The 20,188-nt window shown below is 37.4% G+C and overlaps 2 protein-coding genes across 2 annotated transcripts in view; one reads left to right on the top strand and one right to left on the bottom strand.

The window, feature by feature from the left end:
• Positions 1-12,715, bottom strand: part of LOC145687855 (carboxylesterase 5A) — a 112,104-nt gene extending 99,389 nt beyond the window's left edge. The window contains exon 1 of the mRNA XM_081761345.1: positions 12,262-12,715. Within this exon, the coding sequence (XP_081617471.1) occupies positions 12,262-12,643 (382 nt within the window). The 5' untranslated portion in view covers positions 12,644-12,715. The remainder of the gene's footprint in view (positions 1-12,261) is intronic.
• Positions 1-20,188, top strand: part of LOC145687638 (uncharacterized) — a 270,371-nt gene that overhangs the window by 165,172 nt on the left and 85,011 nt on the right. The window lies entirely within an intron of this gene.

The following is a 20,188-nucleotide window of genomic DNA, read 5'->3' as shown; positions in this document are numbered from 1 at the left end:
TAGAAAATAAAGTGACATATCCTTACATAACCTGGACTATATTCAATATAAATCACAGGCTACATGATAAGCTACCACAGGGCAAAACATTTCTTCCATAGTAGCTTCAATCAATTAGGAAATAACGTATTGTCATAGAATTAGGATTGATGATGGGTAAAAAGACTTAAGTTTAAAATGTATCCTTTCGAAATACCCAAGTTAGACATGATTTTATTAAATACTCTGGCTATATCTCCATTATTCTGTGTAATATTTTGTTTATGACGTTGTTTAATAGTTCTATTTAAATTCAAATACCGTATTCGAATATTCAACGAAATAATTAATCGATCGTTTCAAAATCCTACGAACATGGCAACGTCAACCAGACAGCGGGCCGACTTTATTGACGTGGGTTGAACATGGACCAAGTTTGACAACCAATTGCGAAGCAAGGGGAATTTTTTCGATCATACGTATAACTATTCGGTTTGAGTAATAACCATGTTTCCCCGAAAATCAGACAGAGGTTTATATTATTATTAACATTGGGGTCAAAAGACACATTGGGGTTTATCTATTTACACAAACACAAATATATATGTATATATTTATTTGTGTAAAGTAACTCATTTTGAGTTCTGCAACTACAGGGCTTAATTTCCGAGTAGAGCTTATTCTTGGAGTAGGGTTTATATTACTAGCAATCTGAAAAGTTATGTATGACTTATTTTCTAGTCAAGTCTTATTTTCAAGAGAGCACGGTATTCAAGAACGCATATATGAGTTATGCTTATGTCACTTTCTAAGCACTATTATTTACCAACAAAATTTCACCTTTATTTTCAAAACTGCTCTGTAGCCAGTAACATGTTTCTGCGTCACAAAATAGATACTTTTGAATATTTCTTTCTGGTCTGTTTAAAAATATCTTCCATTATTTTATTACTTGCATAATTTTTTTTATTTTTAAAGAATACGTGTGATCACAGCTCCATCATAGCTATATGGTTAGAATACACGTCTTCGAACGCCTAGGTTTGATTTCCGGCGGAAGCTTGGGTGGTTCCGTTTCCTTCGAACTAATCAAGTTCAATTGATGCCCTACTAAAATATTTTAATAGTTTATAGTATAGCCTGAATATTTACAAGAAGTTTTGCACAATGTAACAGATAACAATTGAGTAACAGATAATTTAACGTCTCTATCTGAAGCTTCTTCCAGAGCTTAAAGGACTCATGTCCAGATATTATAAAGACTGTTTTGAAAATAAGAATCCAAAAGTGAAGCTTTATATTTCTCTGTTTTTTTGGAACCAAAGGTTTTGAACTTCACGGGCAGCCATAGCAAGTGTCAGAATTTCAGCTTTGCATGGCAAAGAATATTCCAGTATTCTCAATGTCAACCAATAGATGGCGACATACACTTTGGAGCAACGGATTTTGATTATGCAACAGCCCGGAAACAGGCTCCTTTATTTAATGTAGGTCTACATACGTGGGGAGCTAATATACACTATGTGATCAAAAGTATCCTGACACCTGGCTGAAAATGACTTAAAAGTTCGTGGCGCCCTCCATCGGTACTTCTGCAATTCAATATGGTGTTGGCACACCCTTAGCCTTGATGACAGCTTCCACTCTCGCAGGCATACTTTCAGTCAGGTGTTGGAAGGTTTGTTGGGGAATGGCAGCCCATTTTTCACGGAGTGCTGAACTGAGGAGAGGTATCGATGTAGGTCGGTGAGGTCTGGCATGAAGTCGGCCTTCTAAAACATCCCAAAGGTGTTCTATAGGATTCAAGTCACGACTCTGTGCAGGACAGCCCATTACAGGGATGTTATGGTCGTGTAACCATTCCGCAACAGGCCGTGAAGTATGAACAGGTGCTCGATCGTGTTGAAAGATGCAATCGCTATCCCCGAATTGCTCTTCAACAGTGGGAAGCAAGAAGGTGCTTAAAACATCAATGTAGGCCTGCGCTGTGAGAGTGCCACGCAAAACAACAAGGGGTGCAACCCCCCTCTAAGAAAAACACGACCACACCATAACACCACCACCTCCGAATTTTACTGTTGGCACTACACACGCTGACAGATGACGTTCACCGAGCATTCGCCATACCCACACCCTGCCATCGGGTCGCCACATTGTGTACCGTGATTCGTCACTCCACACAACGTTTTTCCGCTGTTCAATCGTCCGATGTTTACGCTCCTTACACCAAGCGAGGCGTCGTTTGGCATTTACGCGAGCTATGGCTCGTTAAATATCTAGAAATTGGACATTTTTTGGCCAATATCACGGGAATGGTAAGTCAACAGAAATAATATTGGTGATAATCAATACCTAAGAGGATGGTAAACATTTGCTTATTTTTTTCTAATATTAACAGGGAATCTAGGTCCCCTAAGAGTTACGCTCTTTATTTGCGGTATTTACGGAGAGAGTGTATACACTATTTCGTCATCATCAAGTATAACGAGCGATTATGATTTCAATTGATGATTTCGTAACTTCATAAGTTTGCTGATGGTTAAAAATTTAGTACACAAGTTCCCTCTTCAATACAGAAATTCCCCCGTTACCATTTCAGGCGATATGAGATTAATCAACATGGATGCAAAATGGCGGAAATTCTTATCTTTGGAAAAATCAGTGGCTCATAAGCCGTTAGATGAGATGGAATAAGGGGGCACACCCATGTAGGGGTCCACCGGGTTCAGACTCCCCCCAAAACTTCCTAACCCAGCATATATTTGCATACTTTCTCAATATAATTATACATGTTTAACAGGGAAATGATTGATGTAGCATGAAAATTTGATTTTACACTTCATCTATACTGTTTCTCTAATAGAAACAATCTAGTTCTATCATTTTTTTCTGAAAATATAGGGGAAAGTATTTTACAATTACTTATCGTCTTTTCGAGTGCAGAATAATACCCGTTCAATAGTACATAGACACCCTAGATGTAGTGGCTTGGAGTATTGGACCCCCTGAAAAAGCGTGGAACCCTCAACAAAAATTTCTAGGTGAGCGCATGGATGCCAGGAACTATTTTCCTGTAATCAGCTGTTATAAAGCTAAGATTTGAATCCCAGTAAGAACATTTTTTTTAAAAAAAAATCCTACAATCTATCAATCTCAAAACAATTACAAACCTGAAGTATGTTTTTAGACAGCGCTCAATATTACCAAAATGAGATCTTCAAGATAGTATAAGCTAAAGTTATTAGTTTGCAAATTTCATATCTTTCAAAATAAACATTTGTCATCGGGAAAAGCCTAAAGAGAAAAGTGACATGCATTATCATGTACACACGTTTTCTTAAAGATTAGTATGCAAGGATATAATAAAGATGGTCTGATTTCACCGGAGTAATAATAATGATAATAAAAGCGTCGTTCACTGAATAATATATAAGTAAACAGGAGAGTGGAAAAATACAAGGCCACGGTCTGTATCCTATCTGGTTTATTAATGTTTTTTTTTTTTTTTTTAACCAGAGTGTGTGATGAGGAATTCATTTTTAGTGGGAGGGAAGTCACGTGAGAGGGGGAGATATAAACATGAATGCGTCACGCATACAACGAAACTAAGATTTGCATAAAACCGCTTCCGTGTGTGTTCTAGTATTAGGAGGTGAGGGAGAGCGCAAGGGAGCTGCAGTAACGAAAGCAGTAAGGCGCCTGAGACAAACTTCTCAAAGCAAGTGGAAATCAATGAAGTTAGAATTTTCTTACTGATCTGCAGATAACTGAAAAAGAGGGTTAGAACCTTACTGCCTACTCTAATGAGGAATGAGTGAGGAAGTTTTAGTTGCAACTTAAGGCACTGGTAAACTTATACAAACACTACACAATTCCACTGATAAATCTAGTACCAGAAAAATTAAATGAAAATTTTGTTTTACGCCCCACGATTGTACCCTATAGGCTAAAGAGACAGATTAAATTATTTTTTATGAAAGGATTAGTGGAAGGAAACGGAAGAACTTCGATAAAGTCCAAGGACACGATGTTGTTCATCACAATCTCATATGGCCTGAGATCGAACCAGCGACCTCTCGCACAAGAAAATTCGTTACCAAGAACAAAACTCGACCACTTGGTACCACAGACTACGAATAGCTGTAGGTATCATCCAGACAGCATGCGTTCAAGAAAACGATACGTGGTCAACACATCGATTAAAGAACCATCATTTTTACTTGGATTATCGCTCGCTTTTGTCAAAGCTCTCACTTACTGGCAATATAAGAAGCCATAGCGCTTTCTATTGGAAGAATATTTAACAAGTGACTGTCTATGTAATGAAGTCATAAGAGTTCTCGTATACGTCACATTCTCAATCTTGTTACTAATGTATTCCATTTCCTTCAATTTACAGTTTTCCATACACTTCTGGAACTGACCACAGTGGAAATACAGAGGAAATGAATTGATCACGTAGTTCTTGCTATACTGGCGTATTGACAACAAACTACGTTACACTAAGTGGGCTCGGAACTGTGTTATCTTTTACCTCCTCGTCGTTGCTGAAGCGCTTTCCTGCCAAATATTCTTTCAACTTGACAACAGGTGCTATAGACATACCACATTGACTTGACACTTAGTCTTCCGTTCCAAGCGCTGCTATCGGTTGAAGGAATTCCACTCCCTTTCGCTAAGGCTCTCTCACTTAGCAACAACTGAACCCTTATTGGCTCAAGGCGTGGGTGTGTCGAGGCTATAAGCGTTAGTTCGCATTTTTTCCACGGATCAAGACATTTTGGTAGCACTATAGTCACTGGTTTGATCAACGTTTGCGACTGTCTCGTCTGAAATCGACGTTCTCCTAGTCTTTTTCTTCGTAGCGAATTTCAAAACGACGATTGCGAACTCCCTATATCACGTGCGGACGTTCTTGGTATCCATGTAAGAGTCGACATACAATTATGTTAGTTGCTGATGAATTTCAATCGGCTGATCGCATTCCAAAACAGAATAACTGCGCGAAATATGCATTTGGCAAAAGCGCCAAGCAGCAGTTCTATAAGAAACGGCAGCCACGTTATGGTTATCCATCCCAGCGAGGTGCGCGATGGCTTATTTGAGAGTGGGCAAAGAGCAAATACAATAGTGTTGCCAGCCGGCTCAAGAAGCGTTCATAGCAGTTTGGATACCTTACTTTTGGGATTACCCTCATACAAGGACTGACGCAACATCACCTACCCTAGTAACCCAACATAATATAAACTGCTCTACTCTATTTTACTAACCTAACACAACCAATCCTACTCCACTTTACTGTGTTATTGTCTATTGTACTCTATTATACTGTAGCACACGTTCTGAGTGTTCTTTTTCATAAATAATTGTTTTCATAGAACATCAGTTTGCACCACATATTATCAATCTGTACACAATTATTTGCGCATGTGAAAAGAAAATAACATTCTAGAACTTATTAGGATATTATTTCGTTTTAGAAAAGTGACGTAAATAATTTTGTAATGTTGTCGCCATATTCTTAATCTGCACGTGGAGGAGTTATGTAGATGGTGTATGATGTCCTTCTTACATTATTATTATTATTATTATTATTATTATTATTATTATTATTATTATTATTATTATTATTATTATTATTATTATTATTATTATTATTATTATAGAAAAATCAAATTATAGAGGCTCGGCCAGTTTCCAGTTGGATAGTGGCCACCGGTTGCTATTTGGTACTAAAATATTTACCATCCTCTTAGGTATTGATCAACATCAATATCATCTCTCTTTGACTTACCGTTCCCGTGATATTGGTCAAAAGATAGTTCCGATTTCGGGAGATATAAGGAGCCAAATCTCGGGAACTGTAAGTCATAGAGAGATTGTCATAGATAAGTCATAGATGATATTTTGCTAATTTTTGCGAGAAAGAGAAGAAGGTGTGGATAAAAAGATTTACTTTTACATCTAGGAACAATGACAGTTATCCTTCCCGCTCCATTTCTCCATTCTTTTTAAGTTCGTGCTGCCAATGCTCTTGGAGCATTCTCAACTGGTTTTGTTATTCAACGGCTTTGTCCATCCGTTCGTCTGTCGAAAGGTATCAGAAGAAAATCAGAAATAAACATCGAGATGTGGTTTTCTGCAATCGATTCAACGTCCCAAGAATAGGTTCCATCTCCTCCATTAACCCTCTATTCAAACCGAAAGTGCTTGAAACTAGCTATTTTCCTATTTAAAGTTTTGCACCACAGAACAAAAAAATGGTAATAAACAGCGACAAGTAATATTTCGCAATCGATTCAGCGTCTTCACGGCACTCTGCCAAAACCAGAAGTGGTTCATATTAGTTACTACTTCCGGTTTCAAAGCTGATTTACATATTGCAAAAACATTGAGGGAAATCGAGAAGTGCACAGAGAAAAAACTTACGTATCGTACGTAAAAACGTACGTTACATGTGTAAATCCTGTAGCTTTTGGACTTAACGTACGACTATATGTAAAATCCTGCAACAAACATATAACTGAAAACGTATGTTTTATAATACTTTCCGGATAAGTGTTCCGAATAAACATACTTTCCGAACGAAAGAAAGAGCTGTATATATGCATTAAGAATCTCACATAGAGATGGACGTATGTAACCCAAATCTTCCATTAATCCTCTGCTCAAGTCGGAAGTGGTATAAAGCTACCATGTCCGGTTCCAACGTTGATGAGTATAGAACAAAAAAGGTAATAAATAGCGACAAGTTATTTCATGGAATAGATTCAGTGTCTCAAGAGAACATGTTATAATTGTCTGTAATACTCTACGAGAACTAGAAGAGCAAAAAACGGAAAGGAATATTAAGAAACCTTTTTTGGCACAGATTCAGTGCCACAAATATAAGATGTGTCTGTACTTTTTGTATCTGTTGAAACCGGAAGTGGCGAAAATCTATGTTTATTCAATGAATCGCATAATGGACAAAACGAAACTAATTATAATTAGCCACAATCAGATTTTTGACATGGATTAGTACCTAGTATACGTTTCATCTCTGGTTTTATCATTTTTGTTCCAACCAGGAGTGATAGGTAATAATTACATTTTCCGGTTGTAATGTAAATCGCCATAGAACGAAAACAATAAGATACAGCAAGCAGTTTTTTTTTTTGAAATAGTGCTCCGGGGCGCACACAGTATTCCAGGGGACACTGCTGGTACTATTCTATTTATTATTGTATTATAGAAGTATCTCCTCCGGGGTACACTCTCAGAGCTCCGGTTTATATTACTTCCGGTTTCAATACTCATTTTCACAAAAGGAAAAACACTGGCATAAGACATATCGAGATGCAGTTTTTTGCAATCGATCCATCTTCTCGGGACTAGATTCTAACTTCTCCTTTAAGCATTTATTCAAAATGAAATGAAATGAAAATTTTTGATTTTTACGTCCCACGGTTATGCCGGTTAGGCTAAACGGGGCGGTGATGACAAGAAATGAATGAAATGGTGGAATGAAGAAAGTTGGAGGAAACGGGAAAGCACCGAGAAAACCCACGAGCACGGTGTTTGTCCACCACAAAGTCCATATGGCGCGAGCTGGGATCAAACCAGAGGCCCCAAGCACCGGAGGTGAACATTCTACCACTTAGCCACCGTGCCTCCCTTAATCATTTATTCAATCCGGAAGTGGTTCAAATTAAGGATTTCCGGTTTGAAAATTTGTCAGCATAGAACAAAAATAGTAAGGCATAGCGAGTAATAGCTTTTTGATATGGATTCAGCGTCCAAGGAACAGACTTCAAGTTTGGATATTGAATTTGCATAGTTTGGAAGTCTATCGTAGTTTTACATTGTGAATCGAAACTCACTTGTTATTATGTTGCAACTAGGGTTGCCAACTGTCCGGCATTTTACCGACCGAGCGATATTTTTGTCAGTCTCAACTATATATTTCAAGGTTTAAAATACGATTATTCCTCATTTGCTTTCAGCATTATGAGTGAGTGCTGGTAATTTTATCTTTCAGAATTGGTAACTTTAGTTGCAACAGATAGTTTATTTATTTATGTACAGTTAAGTAGAGTTGATTTTGAGTTTAACGTCCCTTTTCAGCAACGAGGCTATATGAGACGTGGACCTACTGATTAACGTTGAATCCGAACCACATGAGCTCCCGCCGGGAATCGAACCCGGGCTTCCCACGCAAAATTCTCGTACGCTAACCGCTTAGCCACGGAGGAGCTCTTATTTATGTACAGTATACGTAGAAAATGCACTGTTAGGTTGCAAATTAGGTCTATTATTTGCCTTCCCGCAACGGCAAAACAATTTCTAGTGAAAACACTGGGTCGAGAAAGTGTAAAAGCTTTTCCACGCCAGCCATCCTGAGTGAGATTTTCCCGGATTTTCCTCATTCACACCAGGGAAATGTCGGAATGATACTTAACATAGGTCCCAGACGCTTCCTTCCCTTTCCTCGAATAGTGTGATCACCGAGGGACGTCATCCCTCATACGTGACGGGCTAACATGGCCATAGATGCCGAAAGCTCAGAAATCTAATCCCTAATCGTAATTCTAACGGCAACATATACTCGTAGTATTGATACATATAGTCCTAACAGGTACGCAAATACTACTTGTAAATTAAAAAAAAAAAAACGACTTAACTAGTTTTATGTAAAGACAAACAATTCCGTATGAATGCGTTCTGAATCAGGATAGCGATATTAACATCCAAACACAGCCACTTACAAAAGTCTACTTGTAAATCATGAAGTTTGCTTGACTTTGTTTTGCACTTTCGAACTAACATTTATCTTTATTGATGTCAAAGGATATGATGCCATTATTTTAAGTTCTAAAATCGCAAGCAGTTGAATTTCTCTAATATGTATGTCAAGTAATCATAAACAAACGACCAGTTGGGAATTCAACTACGTTTACCGCTCTCGCCTTCGGTGCGAGCGGTCTCGGGTTCGATTCCCGGTGGGGGCATTCGGGTCTAAAAAGTGTAAAACGCTTTTTCAGGCCAGCCACCCTGAATGGTCTTTTTCCTGGGTTTTCCTCATTCAGACCAGGCAAATTCCGGGGTGGTACCTAACTTATAGGTCCCAGGCCGCTTCCTTCCTTCCCCAATCCTTTCTTCCTTCCCTTTCCCCGGATGGTGTGCTCATCGAGGGACGTCATCCCTCAAAACGTGAAGGGCTAAATGGCCTTAGATGCCGAAAGCCCAGAAATCTAAATCCTAAATCCCCTAAATCAACTACGTTTGTTACACCTCAAATATTCCAAGAAATGGCGGTAATATAGTAACATTTGGTCATAGAAAGAATCTGTTCCAAAAGTGTCCAATTTTCCCGTTTGTGTCGCGCTCATACAATTTGGTGTGGGAAGAGGTCATGGCCTAAGACATGCACACATAAAAAAGGGTGGCCATAGCTCAGCGGGAACGTAACCAAAAATGGGTCAACAATACAATGAAAATGGCCACATATTTTGTCATATTTTTTTGTATATCGCCCAAAAGAGGGGGCGCGCTTTTTTGGGGTTTTATGGAAGCGAGACTACACCATTGTTACTTGTTTAGTTGTAAGGTGTGCAGGTATAATGAAACGATCGTGAATCCGTGGAAAACTATTTTTTGACATGATTGAAGTTTATCTTTTCTCCTATCATCATTCGAAAGTAAAATTAGCCTAAATAAAAAGCAACTTATTAGGCAATGCGTATGACAATATTATGAAGCCAAACTAGTGTGTATAGTGGGCGTTGCAACAAACCGAACAATTAATTTATGCATATGGACTGATAGCAAGCAGATGGGTTTGGCTGCAAACGTTTCTGATTCCTATTAAAATAGTTTATACATATAATCTGAAGTATTATGAAAAAGGAAATAACATCCAGTGATTTCATCATATTGGATATTCACGATTTGCTCATATGAACAACTGGAGGGAATGATATTTTCTATTTGGGGAACAGAATGGGGGGAAAAATTATATACTGTATTCATCCATCCTGTGTAATCATGGAATCAAAAGCACGAAACTGTCTCATGCAAGAAATGAAATAATTTGATTCCGATTTCTGAAAATCATAAATTATTTTTGCATGTTCTTTCTTTTTCTTTTATATATATAGCAAAAGAATATATTATGGTTATATTTTTTATGGCTTTTGATTTTTGTGTCCTCATGCAACACAGAGCTTAGAAGGAAGAAGAGCTACTGGTAATATAAACCAGAACCGCGATTGGGACATGAACCCTGTCCAGTTGAGGGGTGCACAGGTCATAATGCAAGGTCAACTCTGACATTATAGGCTGTTCCCCATCATACAATTTTGCCTCTGAAAGAAATGGATTGCAAGATCACGGCACCGGTCCCGATGGTTATTTTTACAGGTTCAAATGACTGAGTACTGCTGCTTATCTCGCATTAAAGTGAGAACTTCTTACACAGGTTAAAATGTTCCACCCTATTTCATCTGGGGAGGTAATCACGGAGGCTCAGTGTTACCCTCCCCGCTGGTCTAGTGGCTAGCACGTGTGCCTTTGGTGTACGGGGTTCCGGGTTCGATTCCCTGGGGGTTTTAACTGTCCCCGATGCTTGTGTATTCGTGTCTCTGTCGTTACCGGTTACTGGAAATATGAGTAAAATGTAGTAAAACGGGTAAAATGTATTAAAAACATAATGATAACTAGGTACATAAATTTACGAAAAACGTTCGGTAAATCAGTTAACTTTCAAAAAATGTAGAGCGCTTACCTTTCGTACATGGGGTCCCTGGTTCTATCCCCGGTCAAGTACTAGTGCTGGATAAACATAGTGCCCTGAGTGTTCGGGATGCTTCCGTTTCCTCCCACATTATCAATCCATCGATTATTCCATCATCATTCACTTGGCTTAACCAATCGTCTCCCTTAGCCGAAATGGCATAATCGTAGGACGTTAAACTCAAATATTTCATTTTATTTTCATTTCCTATTGCATATAATGCTATAAGGTCCATTTCACCTATGATTATTAACGTGGAATAAATATTGTTTTTATTTGGAATTTGACGTTGATAGCACGAAGCATAACGAGGAACTACATAATTTATACGCTTTACCGAACATTGTTAGGGTCGTCAAGTCTAGGAGGCTTAGGTGGGCGGGTCATGTAGCTAGAATGGAAGAAAGTAGAAACGCTTTCAAAGTCTCGACTGGAAGACCAATCGGAAAACGACGATTAGGAAGACCAAGGCGCAGATGGGAGGACAATATTAAGATGGATCTCGCAGAGATAGGAATACAAAATAGAAACTGGATCCAATTGGCTAAGGATAGAAGTCAGTGGCGAGCTTTTGTGAACGCGACATTGAATCTCCGGGTTCCATAGGCCATAGAGTTAGTTAGTTAGTTAGTTAGCATAAAGCTTATATGAGACATGGATATATATACTTTAATATAGGATCCGAAGCACATGTGCTTGCTCCGAAAATCAACGCAGGACTTCCATAAAAACGGTCAGGACGAAACGCATCTACTCATGTCAAATCTCAGAATAGGCAGTTGTAGTGAAAAGGCTCTCAACGCATGTTTTCATCATTGAATAAATTCTATCATGACAGCGTCTTGTATCAACACCTATTTTTATACCAGCTAAAGGAAAAGACGAATAAATCAAAATGAAATATCTCATGCCGTACATCATATCTAGGATTTTTCGAGATTCTTCCGTTTTCTCCCACATTTTTCAATTATCTTATAATCATTCCCTTTAATTAACCGCCAGTCCCCTCCAGCCTACAGAGGATATCTGTGTAATGTAAACCTAATGATTCATTTTTCCTACAATGGTACAACGATATGTATATTTTACTTCATTTTCTAATCCCAATAGTTTTTCTAATAGATCAAAATTCACTGTCATACCCCTCAAATTTTTTACGTATATGTGCGATTTCGATATATTGACAGTTACGTGACCAGTTGAAAATCATTTTAGAGAATTTTCACACAAATCTTTATGAAATGTAATTAAAGAAGTCCTTTGCACGAGAAACGAAAGTGATTTGAAGAGCAATGTACCAAACTAATTACACTGGGTTTCTAAAACAGAATCGTGTTTGTATTTTTACATACACTTCTTATCACGTTAGCAAGGATTCTTAAAAAATAAGAAAGAAGCTTGTTTATTCGTTAATTTGTTTCTATTCCTTGTTGATTGTTCTTAGCTCCTCTTAAACAAGCGATATGTTAAAACTATGTTTCGTATCCAATTATAGAACTATTACTTACCATCTGGAACAAAGATGTTTAAGTAGAGACAATCTTCACTGACTTTCTTAATATCAGGACGAAGATTTTTAATCATGAGGTCCTTGGAGAGGTCCTGAGGACACGCAGGCATGAACATGGATCCATTCTTCTCTCCATCCCACGAGGGCAAAGGATCCGTTTTCGGGGGACGAAATCGTAACTCTCCCACAGGAGGATGAGCAAATGGAATTCCTGCAAACAATGTTGGTGTAGCTTTTCGAAGGACTAAAAGTTTTTGTCCCACAAGACGCCCCTGTTCTGGGATTTCCACCACCGGAGGTCCTTTCGAAGACCCACGATTCTTCTGTGCTCGAACCACAGCCAGCACACACACTACTGCCAGACCGCGCCACAACCACATGTTGTTCGCACCAACCCAAAGCAGCGTCTGGTTTGATCTCTTGAACGTTCTGGGAGCAACGTCGGTCTTGAACGTCTGGCGCTCATTTCGTCACTGGATCACGAGAGGGCAAGGAGCGTCGTGCATGTATTAAACCGATCTTAGTGGAAAATCTTTCTATTGGTCCACCCACATCGTTCTTGAAGAAACATAATTACAGCTCCGAATATATGAGTCATATCAACATTACAGCATTCTTGTTACAACAATTACGTGACACGTTCTCCGTTAATGTCTTCCATGACATTTTGAAGAATTACTCAGAAATATTGATAGACATAGGAAACGTAAAAAAAAAAATAAATAAAAAAATAAAAAAAATAGAAATAAAATAAAACAAAAACTTGAAATCTAGTACCAGAAACATAAATTCGAGTAGCATTGCGAAATCCGTAGCACGTACAGTACCCAAATTCAAAATAAGAATTGAATATACTAATCAAATAACAAATGTGTACGTTATGTTCATAGAATATTGTAGACAACGTGTGGTACGAATAGAAAGTATATTTAAATTTTACAGCTTCCCTTAGCTTCAGGTGGAGGTTCGCGATTACACTTACGTTAATTCACACAGGGCCCATAGGCAGTTAACAGAATCGAGGTCGGGTTTAGAAAAGGAAACAAAGTTTACTTTTGTTATCTTTATTTAAGGTGCATTTTCAGATCTAGAAGGTAAAAATTGGGGGACAGCCAGAACCCAGGCTATGATAGGTATATTATAAGTTTACTATGAACTTTCAAAAATATATTAATAATAGCTTAAATTATTTTTGTCTCTCAAAAAACTGGGGGGCATAGGTCCCCTGTCCCAGGGCTAGATCCGCCACTGGTACTCTGACTTAGAAAATAGACAAACCCAATTACGCTAATAAATATCTCTAATACACACTTTCAACACCTACTAACAAAACTAGTTATAGGACGAAGTTATAGGTGTGATGCGAAACACAAAATCAAAGAACACTTACACAATGTTGCCACTTGAACTGTCATAAAAATAACTATGATCAATTATTTTCCATTTCATTTGGGAAAATTGATATGTTAATTCTGCGATCCGTGACCTGTGTTCTTAATGTGCAACCCACGGAACTAGCTGGGGCCCTATGCAGCTGACTCATTTGAATAGACAGAAGTTCTTCGCTTCAACAAATACTATAAGCAATAATTGTTGGATAGTTGAACGGGCGTTGTTAGAGGGGGAAGGATAGGTGGGGCATGTCTCACTCAATATTTTTTCGTGTCATGTCTCATATCAATGTTTAATTTCTTCTACGATGTTAAATGTGTTTTGGGTACATTAGAGTATTTAAATTTGAAACAGACCTATCAGAACTTCACAATAAAAGTTGTAGCTGTGTCTACGTATCTATATATTCTGATATACTATAGCACAGCCAACAAGAGATGGTCTCTGACGTTTCTTACCACATGCGGTGGGACATTGCAACCCCTACTTTGATACCAGTGTCACCAACCACGATCACTCTGTCTTATACCATTAATTAAATTGCCACTACAGTTACACCGAAAAAAACCTTGACACGCGAGTAGTGGCAATGTCACTGCGAGCTGTCAGAGACGTTCTCTTACTGGACGCACTATAGCTCATTTATTAGACTTCCAAACTATGCTTTGCATAAATATCGGAAGTCTTACATGTTGGCATTGTTCGTCCGTCCCTTTGTCGTCAGTATCAGAGGGAAAACAGTAAGAGACATCGAGATAAGTTTTTCTGCAATCGACTCGGCGTTCCAAAGATAGGTTCTGAGATCCAAAGTGGTTCCAATTTACTATTACTTTCAAGTTTCAATACTGTTTACCATACAGCAGAAACGGGAAACGCTATCAAGATGCGGTTTTGTAATTGATTCAGCGTTCCAAATTTAGGTTGTGTGTGCTCCATTAACCCTCTATTCAAACAAGAAGCGGTTACAATTAGACATTTCCGGTTTCAACATTTATTGCCATAGAATTAAACTGATAATAGACACCGACAAGCTGTTTTCTGCAATTGAAAAATGAAATGAAATCTTTAAGTTTTACGTCCCACGGTTATGCCGGTTAGGCTAAAGGAGACGGTGATGATGAGAGATGAGTGAAATGGTGGAATGAAGAAAGTGGGAGGAAACGGGAGAACCCCGAGAAAACCCACGACCACGGTGTTTGTCCACCACAAAGTTCACTTGGCGGGGGCTGGGATCGAACCCGGGACCCCAAGCACCAGAGATGAACGCTCTACCACTGAGCCACCGCGCCCCCCTTTTCTGCAATCGATTCAAAGTGTCAAGAGATCATACCATCACAAAGTACAACACTTTACCGAAACCAGAAGTTGTTGAACTACACTAGTTCGACACTTCCGTTTTCAATACTAATTTCCGTAGAGCAAAAATTGTAAGAGATATCGCGAAGGAGTTTTTTTCCCAATCGATTCAGCTTCTCAAGTGTAGATTATTTCTGCTCCCTTAACCATCTATTCAACTTGGAAGTGGTTCATATTAACGATCTCCAGTTTTAACCTTTATTGCTGTAGAACAAAACAGGAAGGCATAACGAGTAATGGCTTTTTGATACGGATTCCGCGTCAGAAGAACATATTCTATTTTTGATTTTATTACTCTATTGCAACCAGTAGTTATAGATACTTGAAGTTTAAGTATTGAACTCACATAGTTTCTAAGTCTACCGTAGTTTAACATCGTGAAACGAAACTCACTTGTTAGGTTGTTGATATGGTACTTCTTTGTAATACTCGAGTATTTATTGCACGGCAATCTTGATTGGCAACTTGTAACCAGTTCTAAGTTTTATATAAATGCATACGCATGTACTAACTTAGTTTAAACTTACAACGCCAAAGAAGATGAGTAAGTTTCGATTGAAATACTGTTCAGTTGTAAACAAAATTAACTAATTCTTTGATTGAGAGGGAGGAAATTCATATTCGTATAGTTTATAGTTTCTATGCAGGAGGTGAGTTAGAGTAAATTAATACATTTCTTCTATCAGACTAAATTAAAACGTAGTGTGGAGTTAAAAAAATAACCTGCACTTGTAAAATGTAACATATTCCCTTAATATATAAAAGCTAACGGCACCAGTATTTAGTTGTACTGTGTTAATGGGGAAAAATCTGGCCATCATACATCTCTCTTTTTAATGCTTGTTCTCACAAGCGTAGATACACCATGATAGGTTTTCTGCCGTTATTAGAAAGTCACTTGCTTCAAAGTGAGAAGCTTCCATGAACCTGGAACTTCAGCTACTTTCTTCTTCACATTAGAATCTTCAGTTTTCATACCATCCATAAATTGAACCTTCTTTCACGCCTCTTTTTTCTAATGCCCTTTATGATTCTTTAATCTCCAGTTGTTTCTTCGTTTTTGCTTTAAAAATCATTCTTTATTCATAAATATAAATCGTTTTAAATCTGGATTTTGGCAACATTGATAGAATCTGATTACGTACTTTTGATGTATATTTTGGATTTGGCAATAGTGACGTAACATAGAGATCGCGCTTCCTTCAACTCAGCTCATTCTTTCGCATTGTGCTTTCCTCGTAATATTTTAGCATCCTTTACATTATACGTATTTATTCATTCTGTAGTATGTATTCCTTTATCAATACCTTTTTTCTCTAATCTGTTTTTTTAACCATGTTACCTTACCACTGAAGACGGAACTGGCTTGTTGTTCCGATACATGTTGAGAGTGTTTAGTTTCCCCACGGGAGAATTTATTGGTAAGTAACCAAGTTTTTGTTAAGTTGAATCATCCTCTGATGCACCTACATAATAATTGTAATAATTTTATCATATAAATAGTTTTTCATTAAAAAATTCATAAGGGGTAGTGTACCTTTGAGGATGAGTTTTTCTCGGACAATTTTTTCAAATGCAACTCAGGTAATTTTATTCATATTTCATAAATAAATGATCTATTAAGAAACTTACAACATGATATAGATATTTCTTCACTAAAAATTCACAAAGGGTCGCTTATTTTTGTAGTGTTTTTCACCTGAATGATATTCTCAAATATGACGCATGCAATTTGGTTTGTATTTCATATATAAATATTCCATTAAGAAACGTACAATACGGTAAATTATCATTTTCCATTAAAAAATTCACAACAGGTAGTTGACTCTTGGGGGTGTTTTTCCCTAACGAATTTCTCAAAAATCACTCAGAAAAGTTTGTTCATATTTCATAAATAAACATTTCTCTAACAATCCTACAATATGTCATGAATAATTTCTAATAAAAAATCCATCACTGGTTGTTTGCACTTGGAAGAGTTTTTTTTTTCTTTTCGATACAATTTTACGAAAGTATCTATTTAAATTTTGTCTATATTTCGTAAATAAATATTTTCTTAACAATATAATTCAATTCAAGAAGTAAGACCGAGAAAGTTTAATACGGTAACCCATAGCTTTTATTATCGTTGATTGTATATTATTTTGTCAAAACGTGTTCATTTACTTGAACTCTCAAATATATTGAATTTTCTTTCCACCTTTAAGGCAACAAATTCTATTCTTGCCACGAAATAAAAATGAAAGTGACTATGTTTGGGAGTTAATAACTCTTCAACCATCCAACCGATCTCGATCAAATTTTCAACATAGATGAGGTTCGGGCCTGGTAGTGTTTTTATTTATTCACTTTGACGGTAGCGCTTAGGGAAGGGGGATATATATATATATATATATATATATATATATATATATATATATATATATATATATATATATATATATATATATATATATATATATATATAGGCTATATATATATATAAATTAAACTTAAGTCCTGAACCATTAAACTGATCTCGATCAAATTTTCAACATAGATGAGGTTCAGGCTTGGGATGGTTTCTATCACTTCACTTTGACGGTGAAACTTAGGGGAGATGGAGGAGGGAGATATATAAAAAAAATGACCAAAAATGACTGATATTAGTGTCGAATTCGTAGTTTACGGGGTCACTGAAACGAACAGTGACACTTGCGATGACGTTTAAATCCAAATTCAGCCTCGTAACTTGGAGGAGAGGGATATATATATATATAAATGACCGATATCAAAGAGCGCTTCAGAAATAGTAAATGGTGACTGACTGACGGAACATATTATTATTTACAAAAATAAACCTAGCAAAGGGGGTAATTAGCGCTAGTATGATATAATAATTAAGAAATATTCGTTTCTTTCAAGTTTAAGGTTCCTTTTCAACGCTGAAACCAGGAGACATGGACCTACAGATAAACCTGTTTCTTGAGTCATGTACGATCTCATAACAGATCGAACCCAGGTCTCTGCACTAAAAATGATAATGAGAAAGATCGAAAATTAAATCCATTCTCTGGTACTAAACACATATCCCTCGAGCAACTATGTTTTTTTTAATCCCCCGAAGATCAATATAAAGTGAACATTTCTGAATATTTATTCTGAATTTTTGAGTGTTAGGTCGTTGGTGGTTTGAGTGAATGTTTTGTCCAAATCATTTGGCCTCCTGACCCTTTCTCTGTTCAGTGAAATCTTCCTGTGTGGTTTTGTCACGCAGTTCAAACGAGTGGAATTTCCCTTTGCATGTTCTCTCCGGGACAGACTTGCACCGATATCGACTAACTTTGCCCTGATGACAGCCAGTTTAGACGGAATACGCGATACGTCTTTTCTTGAGTCCTCTCTCCCATCAGTAGCCTCTGTCTGCTGCCGTCATCAAAACCAGAAGGGAGATTCACAAACAAGGAGACATAAAATAAAAAGTCCTATCTCAGTGATAGATACGTAGGGAAAAAATGAATGAAGAGAAACGTCTCTACTTGTTGACAAAACATTTATTTTTAATTGAAAAATGAGTCATGTTTTAATGCATATTTTACAATTTATTTCTGAGTGTGATCTTTAAACGTATCAGCTCTGCAAGAGATTACCTCCTTTCAGGGCCGCGGGAGCTCATGCGGTTCGGATTCCACGTTAATCAGTAGATCCACGTCTCATATAGCCTCGCTGCTGAAAGGGACGATAAACTCAAAATCAACTCAACTCCTTTCAGGGCCGGATGAAGACCCTCAAAATCCCTAAACGCTTAAAAGGTTTTGGTGGGACATACATAGGGTGAATTTTCTAAGTTGAGACTCCAAAATATCTGGAGAAATAAGCATGGAACGAAAAAAAATGAAATAAAAAGTTATTTTGGTGGAGTGAGTTAACTTGTGGTAAAATTAGTCCCCGTTTCCACCCTTGGGGGTACAAGGGAGCAACTTTCGAAACTTAAATAAGGACTCTCATTTTTTTAAAGTGCAGATTCGGATTCTACAGAAATAATAAGTAAACTTTATTCGATTTTCCCCGTTCTATGATAGATGGCGTTGTAATCACAGAAAACTACTTTTGCTTACATTTTTTTAATTGGGAGCCGGTACGTCTCATTCTAGAATAAATCTGCGAAAAACGGTACAATTTTTTGTCTTAAATGTTCTGTAGACTTGTGGTAGATAGTGTGGAAGATGGCTTCACATATGGTGGAATTCAGATAACTTAAATGTGACAGTGTAGTTAGGTACAGCATGCGGTGATAATCGCAGTTGGCTACCAAGCGTTTTATTCGTCGCGGATATTTATTTTAATCAATTCTTTATTTTTGACAGGGCCAACGCCGATAGCATTGCTTTTCGTTACCTATTCTACTCAGGTCTTGGTTTATGACAGGGGCTACGCTGAAGGCGTTACTCTTCGTTATTTCTTCATTCAGTTCTTTATTTTCAAATTTTGTGCATAAGCATTATACTTCCCGTGGAACGCCGGGTATTACAGCTAACAATATATGAAAATTAATGTTTTTGCGCTTGTTTGTTTGTCCGGTACACATATACACACCGTTCACTTGGTATATTTGAAAGTCTCCTTATCAGGGAGACTGTAAGCTATATAGATCTTTGTGGTTCACATCCTAAAGTGGGAGGAGAGGGTTTCAAAGGACAAAAGATGGTTAAAAATTTATGTGATAAAATAGAGTATGACAGGAATTCTTCCTCGTTAGTAAGATGAAATTCGGTATCTGAACTCATTTCTAAGATCAAGTTGAGATACACATATTACTTACAATATGGGGGGAAAATACTGTGAGATTAAGACACCCCAAGGGAAGAGGATTGGAATGAATGGCATGTAAAAATAATCCAAATCAACTTATATTAGTGTCGAATTCATAGTTTTTGTTGTTGCTGAGATGAATAGTGACACTTCCGATAACATTAAGTTTAGCCCGCATTAGTGTGGGTCGGGAAGTGAAAATGAGAGAAAAAAGAAAATGTTTAATAATGACTGAGATCAGTATGGAATGTATAGTTTTCGGGGGTCGTTAAGCTGATTGGTGACAATCTGAATATCAAGCAAAAACTAGTCAAAACGTGCATGTCATCAGACCTGACAGGGGCAAAATCCTAGACGTTTTTTCTGGTTATTTATTTCACTGAATT

Source organism: Thermobia domestica, chromosome 6 (assembly GCF_964235325.1).
Source record: "Thermobia domestica chromosome 6, izTheDome1.hap1.1, whole genome shotgun sequence".
In the NCBI taxonomy this organism is placed as follows: domain Eukaryota; kingdom Metazoa; phylum Arthropoda; class Insecta; order Zygentoma; family Lepismatidae; genus Thermobia; species Thermobia domestica.
This window is presented reverse-complemented; position numbering and strand designations above follow the sequence as displayed.